We start from the raw sequence: 15,876 nt of genomic DNA, 5'->3' as shown, positions 1-15,876 counted from the left end.
TCGAAATAAAATTATTTCCAAACTGCACAACAGTTACAAAAAATTGTGACATGACGGTTTCGTTCTCTCGGAAATTCTGAAATATTTATTTGAAAAGTAATAATCAAGGACGACTCGGGGGGCAGAACCACGAAGGAATTCTGCTAATGAGATCTCATTTTATTGAAGATATAAGAAGACTACTACTAAGACGGACTCCTGTGACAATAATATTTGCAGTGTCACTTGTTATTTTTCATATGATCATAGTCCTGATGAAATTGAAATAAGCCGCTGCCGTTTTGAAGACCTGAAACATAAAATCTATTGAATTTTTTTGATGAAGCTATTGAAAAATCCCCAAGTGTCATCCCCAAGTGTCAAGGGTTCAAACAGTACAAAAAATATCGATATAAAATTTACTCACGCTACAAAAACTCGTGTAGGAGAGGTCAATCATTTTTCCAGCTGTCAATCCAGTGGGATAATTAGACATAGCGAGTAATAAAATCAGATCTCTGGCCCTCTCATTAGGAAGTCGATACCAATCAATCATCCACACGGTCGTCCCGATTTTCCTTCCCTTTTTCCCCGAAAAAATTAATTTAAATTTTACCTTCACCGGACAATAATGATTACTGCTATGGTAATATCACCTGCTGCGTCAACATATCACCGATATAACAAAAAATGAATATGTTGAATGTGAACGATGTGAATAGCAGACACATAGTAATGACGGATATTATTCCCATATGGTCTGATACATCCTAAATTCATAAATCAACAATTATATTTTTCGCTCGTCACGTATATTTCATGACTACAATTACCGTGAGGAGACAATAGCTCAGGAAACATATGTTCCAGGTGCACCCAACAATCTCCACAAGGCAGATTTCGTTCAGAACTGACTCAATGCGAAAAATAAAACTGAAAAATCAAATAGAATTAATAATATTTGTCCCTGAATTTCTCGCTGACACGGAGAGAAGACTTAATAATAAACATAATGAACAAATTATCGTGAAAAAGCGAACAAACATCTGATAAAAATTACAGACGGTGTAGGAAACGTACCGGGCCCTCCCTAAATAAACCGCAGTGAGTTTAATAATTTTCCTTTTTTGGATCCCCCGTAATTTTTATCGTATCTTAGTTCTCACTTGAGGTTCACGAAACCCCACGTGCATGAGATAAGGCACTCACCGCAACGCTCTCAGATGAATCACCACGACTTCCGCGATCCTCTGATCAACGGTAGTCTTTATCCTTTCCTTCCCATCCACAAGTCCCCGGAGCCGAGCCATAACGATTTCAAGCTGTCCACACGCATGCAGCACGAATACAGATGCAAAGCTGCAGGTGCTGATGGTGACAGTGTAAACAACAAAACCCGCGAACCATTGCCCAGTAAAGCACAGCTCATAGGAGGGGCTGAGCTGTCCACCGAACAGGGGCTCATAAACTTTGCAGATGAGGGGACGAATGGTGATATTGTCAGGTGTCACCCGAGTGCCAATGGACAATGGTAAAATAGTCCTATAGAATATCCCTCCACCGTACATGAAACACGCAGAGAGTGTCCCGACGAACCGTCCGATCCTAGCAGTGGTCAGCATGATCTCTCGATCATCAAAATCATCAAAGCGTCGCCAATCGATGTCGATGTGATTTAGACAGTCGCGGATTTGGTCTCGACGCACCAGGAAAAATGAGTATTTACTGATTGCCATGAAGCAGAAGCTGAGGGGACCCAGAATCTTCAGCCTCAGGTGAATATTTGTCTCCACGAAGAAGGCGTGCATGCCACAGGCAACTATGAAGAAGCATATCAAGGAATAGGACGCGATAACTACTAGAAATTCGAAGATAAATCGTTTGAAGATATTGGCCGGAAGATCAAGAGGCCAGAGGCCGATTGGCGTCGAGATCAAACGAGTTATTTGTGTGCTGAATGCAAAGTCGCATTTTGATCTGTCTGTCGGTTCGAAGACAAGACTGAATGCTGAGCTTGTCATGCTTGGGGTGGTGATGTCTGAAAGACACTGGGGGATTTGAAAGGGTGCAATGATCATTGCGACTGCGCAAAAAGGGTGTTGATGAACGGTGGGAAAACGACCAGATGTGACACTCTGAAGATAGAGCTGAACTATCAGGTGGGTTCAGAAGTTTCGTGAGACCGGAGGTGGATTTCTGGGGGTGACTCATACCCGGTGATGATGTCTTCTTTCGTCCAATAAATAATATCGGACGGGAAAATTGGGCGGAATCGATGATTACAACGTTCGTGATTTGGGATTGTCTCCTGAAGAAGATTTTTCCTCCAGCTTTTGTGTTTCATTGGCAAAAAGTATTGTTGAAGATAGATATTGGCAGGTATTTATATTTTAACTGGAGGAGATCGTTGTAACCGTAGTATAATGAGTCGAAGGGCTGTTTCTGCTGAGGTAGTGGGTGTAATAGGGGTATCAGCCTCTCCTGTTGCAATTGAGGACGGTAATTGGTGATAGTTAAGGTCATTCGAAAGCATTATAAGGTTATATCGAGATTGCATGGAGGTCAACAATATTGGAAAATATATTCTATCAATATTTTGTATCACATTATAACCGTTCGTAGAAGATTTAAATAAGCAGCTGCTGTTTTCAAAACCTGAAATCCAAGGAGCTTTATATTATGGTGATATTTATCGATTAAACTATCCAAATTAACACCTTACTCCGCAAAAGCTCCGAAATGATAATTCTGCCATTTTTCCGGCTGTGATGCTCATTGGATTTTTCGTCATCGCCAGCAGAAGAATCAGCCCTCGTGCACTTTCAGCAGGTAGTTCATACCATTTGATCATGTATGCTGTTCTGCCAACTTCATAACCCTGAAAATCACCATAAAAGTATTTACACTCGGTATATGTGAGCTTACGTGGTTACCTGTTGGGTGAGCATTTCACCGATATAACAGAAAATGAAGATATTGAAGGTGAAAGATACTAGAAGTACGCAGTATGTAACTGTGGCTATCGTTGCACTTTGTTCAAATTCCTGAGAAAATGACTTCATGATTCACCTTTCCCGATATCCCGAATCATTCTTTACCGTCATAAAGTAGTATCCAAGAAAACATATGTTCATAGTGCAGCCAATAAATTCAATGAGACAAATTTCATTGAGAATTCTCTCCACACGAATAATGAACCTGGAAAAATTTCTTATTGACTCAGACTGACCTTCGGAATTGATAAAATATTCGAACCCAAGAGCTCGAAGATGAAGTTCAATGATTTCTGCAAGTCGGCTCTGCAAGTTCCTTCTTTCGTCTGTCCTGCCCTTGACGAAGCTCTCTAATCTTGAGCTCACAATTTTGAGCTGTCCACATATGTGAAGAACAAACACAGCAGCAAGGCTACAAGCTCCAATGGTTACACTGTAATTAACAAATCCAGAGAGCCACTGGATTGTGAAGACAATCTCATACGCAGGAGTTGTCTGTGCGGAGAAGAGAGGATCGTAGACAGCATAAGTGAGAGGTCGAATGGTGATGTTGTCAGGAGTGACAAAATTTCCAGCTGCGAAGGGCATAATTGTGTGGTAGAAAAATCCACCTCCATACATAAATACAGCACACAGACAAGCGATGAATCGACCCAATTTTGCATTCGTCAGCATGATCTCTCGATCATCAATATATCTGACTCTCCTCCAATCGGTGTCAATGTGCTCAAGACAATGGCTTATTTCTCGTTTTCTTGCCACTGAGAAGAGGTACTTGGTGATAGACATGAGGCAAAAACTTAACGGTCCGATCATTTTCATCTTGAGCTTGGGATCTTGCTCCTTTATGAAGGTATGAAGGCTACATGGTATCAGCAGAAAAAAAATTAAAAAACAAGAGAGAAGAACGAGAAATTGGGAGAAAAATTTCTCGATTATGTGAGCATCACTTCTAGTTGGCCAAATGCCAATTGGGGTCAAGAACAGACGGTTGAATTGAGTACTATATTTCATATCACTTTTTGATTGTTCTGAAGGCGCGGGGATGGCCCCGAGCACAGCGAACTCGTCTCTCATTTTCCTCTCAATCGCGATTGATATTGAACTAACCGGGAAATGAAAGGAAAATGCAGGGAAATTGTGGGGAAAGCGCGTGCGCGAGGGTAAACTTTGAGACTATTATTTTTACGTAATTGGTGGGAGAGTCAGCTGGCTCAGCGATTATAAAGTTGAATTGCTTCTTTGAAACAATTATTACTATTTCTGACTTATACTTTATTGAGACAGCAGAGAGGAGGGACGATTCAATCCTCCAGTTGTGAAAAATCATCGGGATTATCATTGTCGTCTTCTGAGCACTAGATTCATTATACTTTTTCCATAAAAATCCTTTCAAAGGGTTTGATCCTGCGCGGGTAAATTGAGTGAGATGCACCAGGTAACAGATATTCTTTTAAAATTATGAGTAATGATCATTTGAATCGTCATTACACATCGATCAGCAATCGGTTATCGATCGTGGATCAAGTAGTCAGTGACCAATAATCCACTAATCATTTACGGTCAAATTGACCCGTACTTGATCAACCGTGCGCTAAGAAACTGTCAACTAGCAATCGAATGATGATCGATCCTATAGAAACCAACAATTCATTAGTGATCTTGGATCGACCAACTATTGATTTACGTTCTTATGAGCAGGATTATATCACGATGAAACGGACAACTGCCTCTGCTTGATAATTGAGCAATAAAATATATTCTGTTAACCGTTGAATTACATCATAAGGGTTCGAAGAAGATTTAAGTAGCCAGCTGCAGTTCTTAATACCTGGTATTGGAAAATGGATAAACTACAGTAACCTATGCTCATCTAGGAATGGAAACTGAAACTTACTCCACCAAAGGTCTGTAATGATAGTTCTGCCATTTTTCCAGCTGTGATGTTGATTGAATTTTTCGTCATAGCCAGGAGGAGAATTAAATCCCTGGCAGTTTTTGGTGGTAATTCATACCAATCTATCATATACGCTGCCCTACCGACTTTGTCCTCCTGAAAATCATTCAAGCAACAGTTCAATTGGGGATTCAGGAGATGGAGCACATACCTGTTGGGTCAAGGTTTCACCTATGTAACAGAAAATGAAGATATTGAAGGCGAAAGATACTAGAAGAATGCAGTACGTAATCAGACCAGAAGCTAAATGCTGGTCAAATTCCTAGTAAAATCACACTATGACTCATCTTTAAAAATTTCATGAATGATTTTTTACCGTCATGAAGTAGTATCCAAGAAAACATATGTTCATAGTGCAGCCAACTAATTCAATGAAGCAAACTTCCGTGAGAATTCCCTCGATACGAATCGCGAATCTGAAACAAGTGGGAATACACCCAGATTGTTAACATATTAGGGGGATAGTCTTACCTAAGAGCTCGCAAATGAAGTTCAATAATCTCTGCCATTCGTCTCTCCACATTTTTGTTCTCGTCCTTTCTACCTCGCACAAAAGTGTCTAACCGTGACCTCACAATTTTGAGCTGTCCACAAATGTGAAAAACAAACACAGCAGCAAGGCTACAAGCTCCAATGCTTACATTGCAAGTAACAAATCCAGAGATCCACTGGATTGTGAAGACAATTTCATACGCAAGAGTTGTCTGTACGGAGAAGAGAGGATCGTAGATAGCATAACTGAGAGGTCGAATGGTGATGTTGTCAGGAGTAACAAAATTTCCAGCTGTGAAGGGCATAATCGTGTGGTAGAAAAGTCCACCTCCATACATAAATACAGCACACAGACAAGCGATGAATCGACCTAATTTCGCACTCGTCAGCATAATCTCTCGATCATCAATATATCTGACTCTTCTCCAATCGGTGTCAATGTGCTCAAGACAATGGCGAATTTCTCGTTTTCTTGCCACTGAGAAGAAGTACTTGGTGATAGTCATGTAGCAGAAACTTAACGGTCCGATCATTTTCATCTTGAGCTTGGGATCTTGCTTCGTTATGAAGGTATGAAGGCTACATGGTATCAGCAGAAAAAAAATTAAAAAACAAGAGAGAAAAACGAGAAATTCGGAGAAAAATTTCTCGATTATGTGAGCATCACTTCTAGTTGGCCAAATGCCAATTGGGGTCAAGAACAGACGGTTGAATTGAGTACTATATTTCATATCACTTTTTGATTGTTCTGAAGGCGCGGGGATGGCCCCGAGCACAGCGAACTCGTCTCTCATTTTCTTCTCAATCGCGATTGATATCGAACTAACCGGAAAATGAAAGGAAAATGCAGGGAAATTGTGGGGAAAGCGCGTGCGCGAGGGTAAACTTTGATACGATTATTTTTACGTAATTGGTGGGAGAGCCAGCTGGCTCAGCGATTATGAAGTTGAATTGCTTCTTTGAAACAATTATTACTATTTCTGACTTGTACTTCATCGAGACAGCAGAGAGGGGGGACGATTCAATCTTCCAGATGTGAAAAGTCATCAGGATTATCACTGTCGTCTTCTGAGCACTAGATTGGTTATACTTTTCTGCAAAAATCCTTTCCAAGGGTTTGATCCTGCGCGGGTAAATCGAGTGAGATGCACCAGGTAACTGAGATTATTTTAAAATTATGAGTAATGATCATTTGAAACGTCATTACACATCGATCAGCAATCGGTTATCGATCGTGGATCAAGTAGTCAGTGACCAATAATCCACTCATCATTTACAGTCAAATTGACCAGTACTTGATCAACCGTGCGCTAAGAAACTGTCAACTAGCAATCGACTGATGATCGATCCTATAGAAACCAACAATTCATTATTGATCTTGGATCGACCAACTATTGATTTACGTTCTTATGGACAGGATTATATCAAGATGAAACGGACAACTGCCTCTGCTTGATAATTGAGCAATAAAATATATTCTGTTAACCGTTGAATTACATCATAAGGGTTCGAAGAAGATTTAAGTAGCCAGCTGCAGTTCTTAATACCTGGTATTGGAAAATGGATAAACTACAGTAACCTATGCTCATCTAGGAATGGAAACTGAAACTTACTCCACCAAAGGTCTGTAATGATAGTTCTGCCATTTTTCCAGCTGTGATGTTGATTGAATTTTTCGTCATAGCCAGGAGGAGAATTAAATCCCTGGCAGTTTTTGGTGGTAATTCATACCAATCTATCATATACGCTGCCCTACCGACTTTGTCCTCCTGAAAATCATTCAAGCAATAGTTCAAATGGGGATTCAGGAAATGGAGCACATACCTGTTGGGTCAAGGTTTCACCTATGTAACAGAAAATGAAGATATTGAAGGCGAAAGATACTAGAAGAATGCAGTACGTAATCGGACCAGAAGCTAAATTCTGGTCAAATTCCTAGTAAAATCACACTATGACTCATCTTTAAAAATTTCATGAATGATTTTTTACCGTCATAAAGTAGTATCCAAGAAAACATATGTTCATAGTGCAGCCAACTAATTCAATGAAGCAAACTTCCGTGAGAATTCCCTCGATACGAATCGCGAATCTGAAACAAGTGGGAATACACCCAGATTGTTAACATATTAGGGGGATAGTCTTACCTAAGAGCTCGCAAATGAAGTTCAATAATCTCTGCCATTCGTCTCTCCACATTTTTGTTCTCGTCCTTTCTACCTCGCACAAAAGTGTCTAACCGTGACCTCACAATTGTGAGCTGTCCACAAATGTGAAGCACGAAGACAGCGGCCAGACTGCAAGCTCCAGTGGTAACACTGCAAACGACAAATCCGGAAACGCACTGAATTGTAAAAACAATTTCATACGAAGGAGTTGTCTGGGCGGAGAAGAGAGGATCGTAGATAGTATAGACCAGTGGTCGTAAGGTGATGTTGTCAGGAGTGACAGCACTTCTAGCTGCGAAGGGTATGACTGTGTGGAAGAAGAGGGCCCCACCGTACATGAAAGCTGCACACAACCAAGCGACGAACCTACCTAGTTTGGCCTTCATCAGCATAATCTCTCGATCATCCAGATGAGCCACTCTCCTCCAGTCAACATCAATGTGCTCGAGACAATAGTAGATTTGTTGTTTCCTTACGATCATGAAGAGGTACTTGCTGATGGATATGAAGCTAAAACTCAACGGACCAATCATTTTCATCTTGCGCTTCGGATTTTGTTCTTTGATGAAGACGTGCAGGAGACAGGGTACCAGCTGGAAACAAATTAGAAAGCAGGAGAGAAATACCAGGAGTTCGGAAATTATCTTCTCGATAATGTGAGCATCACTCTTAGGCGGCCAGATGCCAATTGGTGCGAGGAACCAACGACTCAATTCGGTACTGTATCTCAGATCGGCTTTTGACCGCCCTGAAGGTGCGGGAATCACCCCCAGTACGGAGTGCTCGTCTCGCATTTTTGTTCAGATGACAGTTGATATCGTACTGAGAAAATGAACGAAATGGATAGCGAAAGTGCGAAAAAGCGCGTGCGCCGGAGGTAAACTTTACGACGATTATTTTTACGCAATTCATGGGAAAGTCAGCAGGCTCGGCAATTATGAACTTCAATTGCTTTTGTGAAGCAATTAGTGCTATCTCCGATTTATGCTTCACCGAGGAAAGGGTAAAATAATGGATCAACACGCTTGTGGATACCAGGAATGATCAGAATTATCACTGTCAGTTTCGGAGCACACGATGACTACTAATTTTTTAACTGAAATCACTGCGAATACTTTCCTCGAGGTTCACGAAATTTGTGTCAAATTTGATTTTGTGCAGTGCAGATCACTTGAAGAAAATTTCTCGAAATAATTCAAGATTCGTGTGACTTTCTCATTACATAAGAGGACATAAATTCTCTTTGCCATCACATATTTATTTCATAAATATCAGTTCACAATTTTACGCTTCCAATAGTAAAATATTTTAATTATCAATTAACAACGTTCTTCGTTATTTACAAATGAGTCGGGTTTCGATCTCAATCCATGAGTGTTCGCAGAAGATTGAGATATGTAACAGCTGTTCGGATGACCTTGTAAATAAGTAAAAGATATAAACATATTAAAACAACAATTCCATAATACAGAAGATACTCACAGCGCAAAAGCTGCTGAGAGACAGAGCAATCATTCCCCCAGCAGTAATCGTCACAGGATGTTGAGCAGTTGAAATGACAAGTGTCAAACCTAGAGCTTTTTTCTCAGGAAGCCTGTACCATTCCATCATGTACGTCGTTTGACCTACTTTTTTGCACTGATAAATGACGTATGTATATGCGATTTCTCAGTCATAACATCTATCTCTAATTTGATGAGATAACTGTGATCCTCACCTCTTCGGTGAGAAGCTCTCCAACATAGCAGAAGAGGAAAATATTGAAGACGAAAGAGATGAGAAGTATTGTGTATGTTGTCATTCCCATAGCATCAGCTTGGGCCCACTCCATCATCAAGTAGTAACCGATGAAACAGATGTTTAATGTGCAGCCACATATTTCGACTAGACAAATCTCCCGAAGAACACCTTCTGCACGGATAATGAAGCTACCGAACAATCCAACGCATCATTACTACATCATACTACATGTATGTACTGTCATTGCCATCGATACATTCAGATTTTTAATTAATACATCATAAGACCTGAAGACGACATGTCTCCAACGTTTGCTCTTCAGCTTTTGATGTTACGAAAAACGTGTGACTAAATAAATTAGAAAGAAAAGCAGTCTACTCATATAATATTTAATTTATCAAATCATCATTCATAATTATTCGATCGTCCTTTTATTTATGGAATGATAAAAAAAACCTCACCTGAGTGTTCTCACATGCTGATCAATGATTTCCGAGAACCTCTCATCGGCATCATCATCTCTTCTGTGCTTATCCCCACCTCCATCCACCAAATCATTCAGCCACATGATCAAAATCTCCAGTTGTCCACATGCATGCATAGCAAAGACCACAGCAAGACTGCAGGTGGCACTCGTGATGGAATGCATAACAAAAGCGCATAAACAGTGAGTTGAAAAGACAAGTTCATAAGCCGGACTCTCTTGTGGATCAAACAGAACATAATAACTTGGATAGGCAAGTGATCTAATCGTGACATTAGCCTCATTTTTAGCACCAGTTGATACGTATGGAAGAATCACAGCATAAAACAAGGCTCCACTGTACATGAAACCAGTGCAGATTGTTGCTCCATACCTTCCAAATTGGGCGTATGCTAGCATGATGGCTCGATCCCTTGTTGAAACGATCTTCTGCCAGTCGGCTGTCATGTGTCGGATACAATTAGCGATATTGTGACGTTCCGCGGCCAGGGAATAGTACTTCATTATGCCCATGACGCAAAAGCTCAAGGGACCGGTTAACTTCAGTCTAACAGCTGGATTTTTAATCTTCACAAATGTGAATAGACTTCCTGGAACTATTAAGAAAGCCAACAGAAAGGTGCAAATACTCATGAGGAAGATGGCTGTCATCTTTTCGAAACACGTTGTGTTGAGTGTTTTTGGCCATAATCCCAGTGGCTTGAGGAGCCATTTGATTATGTCAATAGCATAATCCGCATCCGCCTTGAACGAATTTCGTCCAAGATTTTGATCTTGTCTTTGATCCTTTTTTGGAGTTGTAATGTAGAATGCCTTTTCGTCCATCCTTTCTCATGGAAAAATCATTGAGCACTGGGTGGTCAGTCCCTGATGAAAGGAGACCAGTCCCGCGCTTGCGTTGAACGTTAGTCATTCTAAAGTTTTCTACCTCTAATTTCAATTGCCAAGAATACTGGATTATTTTTTTATGCAAATTGGGGAGGTTATAGATGACTGGGAGAAGTTTCGATGACGGGGGTCAGAAGTTTATGAGAAAATGAGGGGAAATAGTCGTCCCTCCGCCCTTCAGTGAAATGGTTGTCTGAAAGATATTCCGATATCTGGTAAATTTAGCAATTTTTATTTGAAATAATAAATCCCTTCTGAGGTAACGTGCTAGTGAAATCTCACCGTACATATAAGTAAATACAATTTTTATGTCTCCCGTTGATGATAAATATTGGTAGCTACAATGACTTGTGGAACTTTGGACATTTTGAAATGATCAAATCGTCTTTTTGATTGATACTGAGGGTATCGACACTCAACGTTGTTATTTATCGTAGCATTTCACTATGAAATTGTCATAGAAACTGAATTTTAGGGACTAGTACAGCGATACATTCACATTATGCTAACAGTTTATATTATGCTAATGCGCCTCTAGATCATGAAGACTAGACTACTGCTCTCAGGAAGTTCAGATATGCGGCGGATGTTTTAACAACCTGTGGGTGAATATTATTCAATTGAAAAATGAATACTCAGAAGAAAAATTACATGAATTTTCAGCTTTTCAATTTTGTCCAGTATTTGAGAGGGAAAAATTGAATGAAAATTCATAATAACGTGAAATATTTCAACATCTTGCTAATGATTTGATGGCACTTACGTCGGCGAAACCCACCAGGGAAACGTCAAACAGCTTTCCAGCTGTCAATGTCACTGGTTGATTTGATCGCACCATGATGAACAGCAAATTATTCACCATATTTTTTGGCAGCGAGTGCCACTCAAGGTCGTACGTGTGTTCACAGATTTTTGAACTCTATTCAATGTACGATTTGACGATTTACATTTATTTTAATTGTTATGGTATATCATGACTGGATTTACCTGCTCCTTCAAACGATCACCGATGTAGGAGAGAATAAAAACATTAACTAGAATGGATGTCATCAGCACAACATATGTCACCATTCCCAGGTAGTTTCCTTCCGCAAAATCCTGTGAATAATTTCCACAAGGAGACTTCATCATGTTTTTTAAAATACTTTTTTATTTCTATCCTTACCAAGAGTATTCCGTACTCTAGGAAGCAAATGATGACAGTGCAGCCCAGCATTTCGGAGAGGAAAACAATGTTGAGAGATTTTTCGAGAGTTAATGCATACCTGAAAATTGAAATAGGATATTGTCCTGCTTATAAGCCACCAGCTGAATGTTTCAACTCTGATCTCCTCCTTCCTAATTTATTTTCATCAACCAGAGCCAAATCAATCTGCTTCCCTTGGGAAGTAATGAATACAATTAATGTTTCCAAATAATTCTTACTTCATAGCAAAGATGTGTCTATCAATAACCTCAGACAGCCTCTCCATCATCTCTCCCTCAACCGCCTTACCCACTTGATCCAGATGTCTTCCAACCATTTCAAAGAGACAGCATGCGTGCACGATGTACGTTGCAATTAAACTATAAATCCCGCAATTAGTCGATAATATCAAACTACTGATGATTATCTGCGTGACAAATAGCATCTCATATCCAGGCGAGTCTTCAGGAACGAAGAATACATAATCGCAAGGATAGGGCAGGGGTATCTGGGTGGTGTTATCAGGTTTGACAATTCGTTCAGCAACGAGAGGCATGACAATGTGATAAGGCAATGCCCCACCATAGGACAGACTGAGATAAGCAACTGTGAGAAATCTTCCTGTTTTCGCGTTCTTAATCATGACTTCCTTGTCCTCCTCGCAGCTGACGCTCTTCCAGCTGTCCTGCAACTCCCCGAGGCACCACCTCAGGGGCTTCTTATTGATGATCAGCGTCCAGAATTTGATGAGGGCGAGGGAGTTGAAGACCTGAGCTGCGATGATCTTCATCAATTTGGTCAGATCCTCGGCGTCCCAGTATGTGAAGATCAGGTGGGGGATCAGGAGGAACAGCATCAGGGAGAAGACGATGATGATCTGAATTGTCACGAGAAAATCACTGATTGCTGTTCCTGATCCATGAAGCGGATAGATTCCAATTGGTGTCAATAAGGTTCTTGATATCTTTACGACGTAATTTATGTTAGCCTCGCTGTCTGTGTTCTCGTACTTTCCACGAGCTTTTTGAGTTTCCATTTTTGTGAGATCGGCGGTTGAATCACTTTTGAGGGAAATCGTAGGGTTTTACCATGGAAAGACTATTTGGAACGCCTGCGCCGTTGGATCTAAACTTTTTATTCACGAAACTTGGCGAAACCATTATCATAATGACGGTTGACAATGGGCAATGCTGAATTTTTCAGATGTCAAAGGGACGACAGGGGAGCCGATCATTCCCATTGGCCAGTTTAAAAATGGAGTGAAACGTTTTGGGGGTAATGCGACCGCTCACAAAAATTTAGTTATGCGATGATAATACTTGTCCGTGTTTGTTTCTAATTAGGTAATAATTATATCATTTTTATCGACTCGGAAAAATGTTAAGGTTCCGGTTCTAGTGCAATTGTAGAGGGATTCTGAATTTTCGAAAATATTTCTGTGACAATTTTTCAATAATCACCACATGTCCAGAGATATTGTACCGAAAAGCTCGAGATATTTTGCCTTAACAGCATTAGATTTTTTCACAACCGAACGATTGCGATTTTTTCCAGTACAGAAACGAGAACTTTTACTGTGAATTCCTTTTCGTGTGATAAATATTACTCTGCATGTGGTGAAGTTGTTCTGGATGGATTTCGAAATCTATAGGGTTAACCAGGTGATAAAGTCTAATGTCGTCAGGAACAGACACGAGGTCTCAATGCCTAATGAATCGGAATGATTTCATTTGATGAGAGGGGTTTATCGGCCGTGTTCCAGGCATTTCAGATAAGGTTTCCTTATCGTTTCGATAATTTCAACCCATTGATAGTTTATACCTAGTAATGGTCGGATACCATTGACCCTCGTCGGCTAATTTTAAGGGGGTTCGTTCAGAGTTTTGTTTTTTTTTGTGTCCGGAGCTTTGATTTATTCATTGGAATGGATAATAGAGGTGATGTTTCTGGACAAATGGAGCTAATATTTACAGTGTGAATAATGTACTATTTGACAGAATACTGTTTCCGTTTATTGACGTACATTTTCCGTCAACCTCCTACCTTGCCCTGACACGTTTCCTGATCCCTGGAAACCCTCGAAACCCACCCATTCTATTTTTAATTATCATCTCCTCTTTAGAAGGATTATGGAAACTGCAGAAGGGAACAATGACGATGTTCCTCGGAGAAGTGGTGGGCACAGGGGTCTTACTCTTCGTCGGATGCATGGGCGGCGTTGGTACCCTGGGCCGAGCACCACCACCTCCTATGCAGAGTGCATTTACATTTGGTTTAACAGTCAATATGATTATAATGGTAAGAAGAACATTCAGGAAGATTAATGAACAATCCATAGCTAAGTACGTCCAATTTTATCTGAAAAATTTCCACCTTACAGAGAGAGAGCATGACAACATTTCTTTTTATTTACATTTATGTATTTATTTTTCAATTGCGATGCCTGATAAGAATGAGAATTTTGCATTCAGCATTTTTTTAAGTAAAAAAACTACGTATCTAACATTTTATATTCGATTTTCATATTCAACATTGAAAAATGCTGATGCAAAACTCCAATTCTCCACCTGAAAAGATGTTAGGACACATAAGCGGCGCTCACTTAAACCCCGCAGTCACCATAGGCTCCATCATCATCCGGCAAAAAACGATTGCCACAGGCCTTGTTTACATGATCGCCCAATTCATTGGTGGACTAATTGGATATGGACTGCTCAAGGTAAAGCCTAAGGCCCCAAAAATTCTAATAAATACACTGTCAGCCCCTCGATTTTACACGTAATAATAATTACAGATTGTTACACCAGAGGACTTATTCACCGATGGTTTTCCTGATTCGAAAGTTCCCCTCTGCGTCACCGTGGTCCATCCTGGAGTATCAACAATTCAAGCAATCCTGATCGAAATGTTGTGCACAGCCATTGTCCTTTGTACAGCGTGTGCCACATGGGATCCTCGATGTGCTCACACCACTGATTCAGTGGCTCTGAAATTCGGAATGGCGATTGCAGGCCTCTCTTTTGCTGCGGTAAGCTCTTTTTCGAGAAACTACTGTTTCAATTGTCTGCATGAATGAAAATTAATATAAAAATTTATGTGCAAAAGCTTGATTGTGTTCATTTATAGAGTCCATACACTGGCTGCAGTATGAATCCAGCGCGAACGTTTGCCCCGGCATTCTTTAATGGTGCGTGGGAGAACCAATGGGTGAGTTAGACCTTTAAATAATGATCTAATTAATTAATTTTCATGAGGTCAAGTTGATGCAGGGCAGCACGAACAAATGTCTTTGGATAAATTGCCCTACAGCATTACCTCCAAATAACTCAATGTTGGCTCATAAAAAATGTAAAAGATGGATTCATTCCACAGAAATATTACTGGTCATGATCAAGCAATCATGAACGCATCATAGATAAGATCGATGTTTTCAGGGAATGTTGTGATTTCTCGCTGTAATCTGTGTAATCGATAAGTAACTGCTATGTTGCCACAGATAATCCTATTATTTACTCGTGGCAAATACATCCGCAACTCCCTGTTTATGATAAGACGTGCAATTTTCTGATAACACGATGACATGTTCATCTGTTTTTTTTATTGCAGATTTACTGGATAGGGCCAGTTCTAGGAGCATTCCTAGGTACTTACACCTATCAGGTGTTATTCACCGCTTCAGAAAAAAACACGGATACGGCCTACAGTAAAAGTGTGGAATTATCTGTTATTCATGACAAACTAGAGGTCGTAGATTCGTCGTAACCCGTCTTCTAAAGAATAATAAGGATAATGATTCATTATTTCTGATAATACCAGTGTATTTTGTTATTCATTGTTGCTAGTCATGCTACACTGGGGGATGTGTAGTTGTATTAAAATTCAAGGTTAATTGTGTTCAATAGATGAAAAACGGGTAATTAGGTATTTGTCTTACAACTTTCTCCTTTAATATTTAATGTATAATGAGGAAATATAAATAATGTGAAGGATCA

General features: G+C 40.1%; 4 protein-coding genes and 1 pseudogene across 8 annotated transcripts in view; 1 reads left to right on the top strand and 4 right to left on the bottom strand.

Annotated features, from left to right (window-relative positions):
- Positions 1-15,876, top strand: part of LOC135171158 (aquaporin-like) — a 27,137-nt gene extending 11,261 nt beyond the window's left edge. For 2 of the 3 annotated variants that reach the window (XM_064137530.1, XM_064137539.1), the window contains exons 2-6: positions 14,007-14,182; positions 14,460-14,603; positions 14,679-14,912; positions 15,011-15,091; positions 15,491-15,876. In XM_064137530.1, the coding sequence (XP_063993600.1) occupies positions 14,036-14,182; positions 14,460-14,603; positions 14,679-14,912; positions 15,011-15,091; positions 15,491-15,646 (762 nt within the window). In that variant the 5' untranslated portion in view covers positions 14,007-14,035 and the 3' untranslated portion in view covers positions 15,647-15,876. Of the gene's footprint in view, positions 1-13,560; positions 13,822-14,006; positions 14,183-14,459; positions 14,604-14,678; positions 14,913-15,010; positions 15,092-15,490 lie in introns of those variants that run through there. The other variant, XM_064137523.1, reaches the window with a different exon arrangement.
- LOC135173015 (uncharacterized) lies at positions 139-4,123 on the bottom strand. The gene is made up of 11 exons (XM_064139589.1): positions 3,078-4,123; positions 2,913-3,023; positions 2,693-2,857; positions 2,593-2,634; positions 2,375-2,460; positions 2,193-2,287; positions 1,189-2,146; positions 813-912; positions 636-749; positions 407-562; positions 139-289 (listed from the first exon to the last, which is right to left on the bottom strand). Exons 1-11 carry the CDS (start codon positions 4,047-4,049, stop codon positions 236-238), a joined length of 2,853 nt encoding a protein of 950 aa, XP_063995659.1. The 5' UTR covers positions 4,050-4,123; the 3' UTR covers positions 139-235.
- On the bottom strand, positions 4,735-13,536 carry LOC135173014 (uncharacterized; annotated as a pseudogene).
- On the bottom strand, positions 6,857-8,395 carry LOC135171131 (odorant receptor 45b-like). 2 transcript variants are annotated; one of them, XM_064137484.1, is made up of 6 exons: positions 7,957-8,384; positions 7,566-7,893; positions 7,411-7,510; positions 7,246-7,356; positions 7,035-7,190; positions 6,857-6,968 (listed from the first exon to the last, which is right to left on the bottom strand). In XM_064137484.1, exons 1-6 carry the CDS (start codon positions 8,378-8,380, stop codon positions 6,915-6,917), a joined length of 1,173 nt encoding a protein of 390 aa, XP_063993554.1. In that variant the 5' UTR covers positions 8,381-8,384; the 3' UTR covers positions 6,857-6,914. The 2 variants fall into 2 exon arrangements, with proteins under 2 accessions (XP_063993554.1, XP_063993563.1); XM_064137493.1 differs by having other exon boundaries at positions 7,566-8,395.
- LOC135171052 (uncharacterized) lies at positions 8,856-11,244 on the bottom strand. Of its 2 annotated transcripts, none has more exons than XM_064137345.1 (4): positions 9,788-11,244; positions 9,304-9,514; positions 9,069-9,224; positions 8,856-8,990 (listed from the first exon to the last, which is right to left on the bottom strand). In XM_064137345.1, exons 1-4 carry the CDS (start codon positions 10,633-10,635, stop codon positions 8,922-8,924), a joined length of 1,284 nt encoding a protein of 427 aa, XP_063993415.1. In that variant the 5' UTR covers positions 10,636-11,244; the 3' UTR covers positions 8,856-8,921. The 2 variants fall into 2 exon arrangements, with proteins under 2 accessions (XP_063993415.1, XP_063993422.1); XM_064137352.1 differs by having other exon boundaries at positions 8,867-9,003.

Source organism: Diachasmimorpha longicaudata, chromosome 2 (genome assembly GCF_034640455.1).
Source record: "Diachasmimorpha longicaudata isolate KC_UGA_2023 chromosome 2, iyDiaLong2, whole genome shotgun sequence".
NCBI lineage: Eukaryota > Metazoa > Arthropoda > Insecta > Hymenoptera > Braconidae > Diachasmimorpha > Diachasmimorpha longicaudata.
Note: the sequence above shows the minus strand (reverse complement) of the source record. Positions and strands in the feature narration are given on the sequence as shown.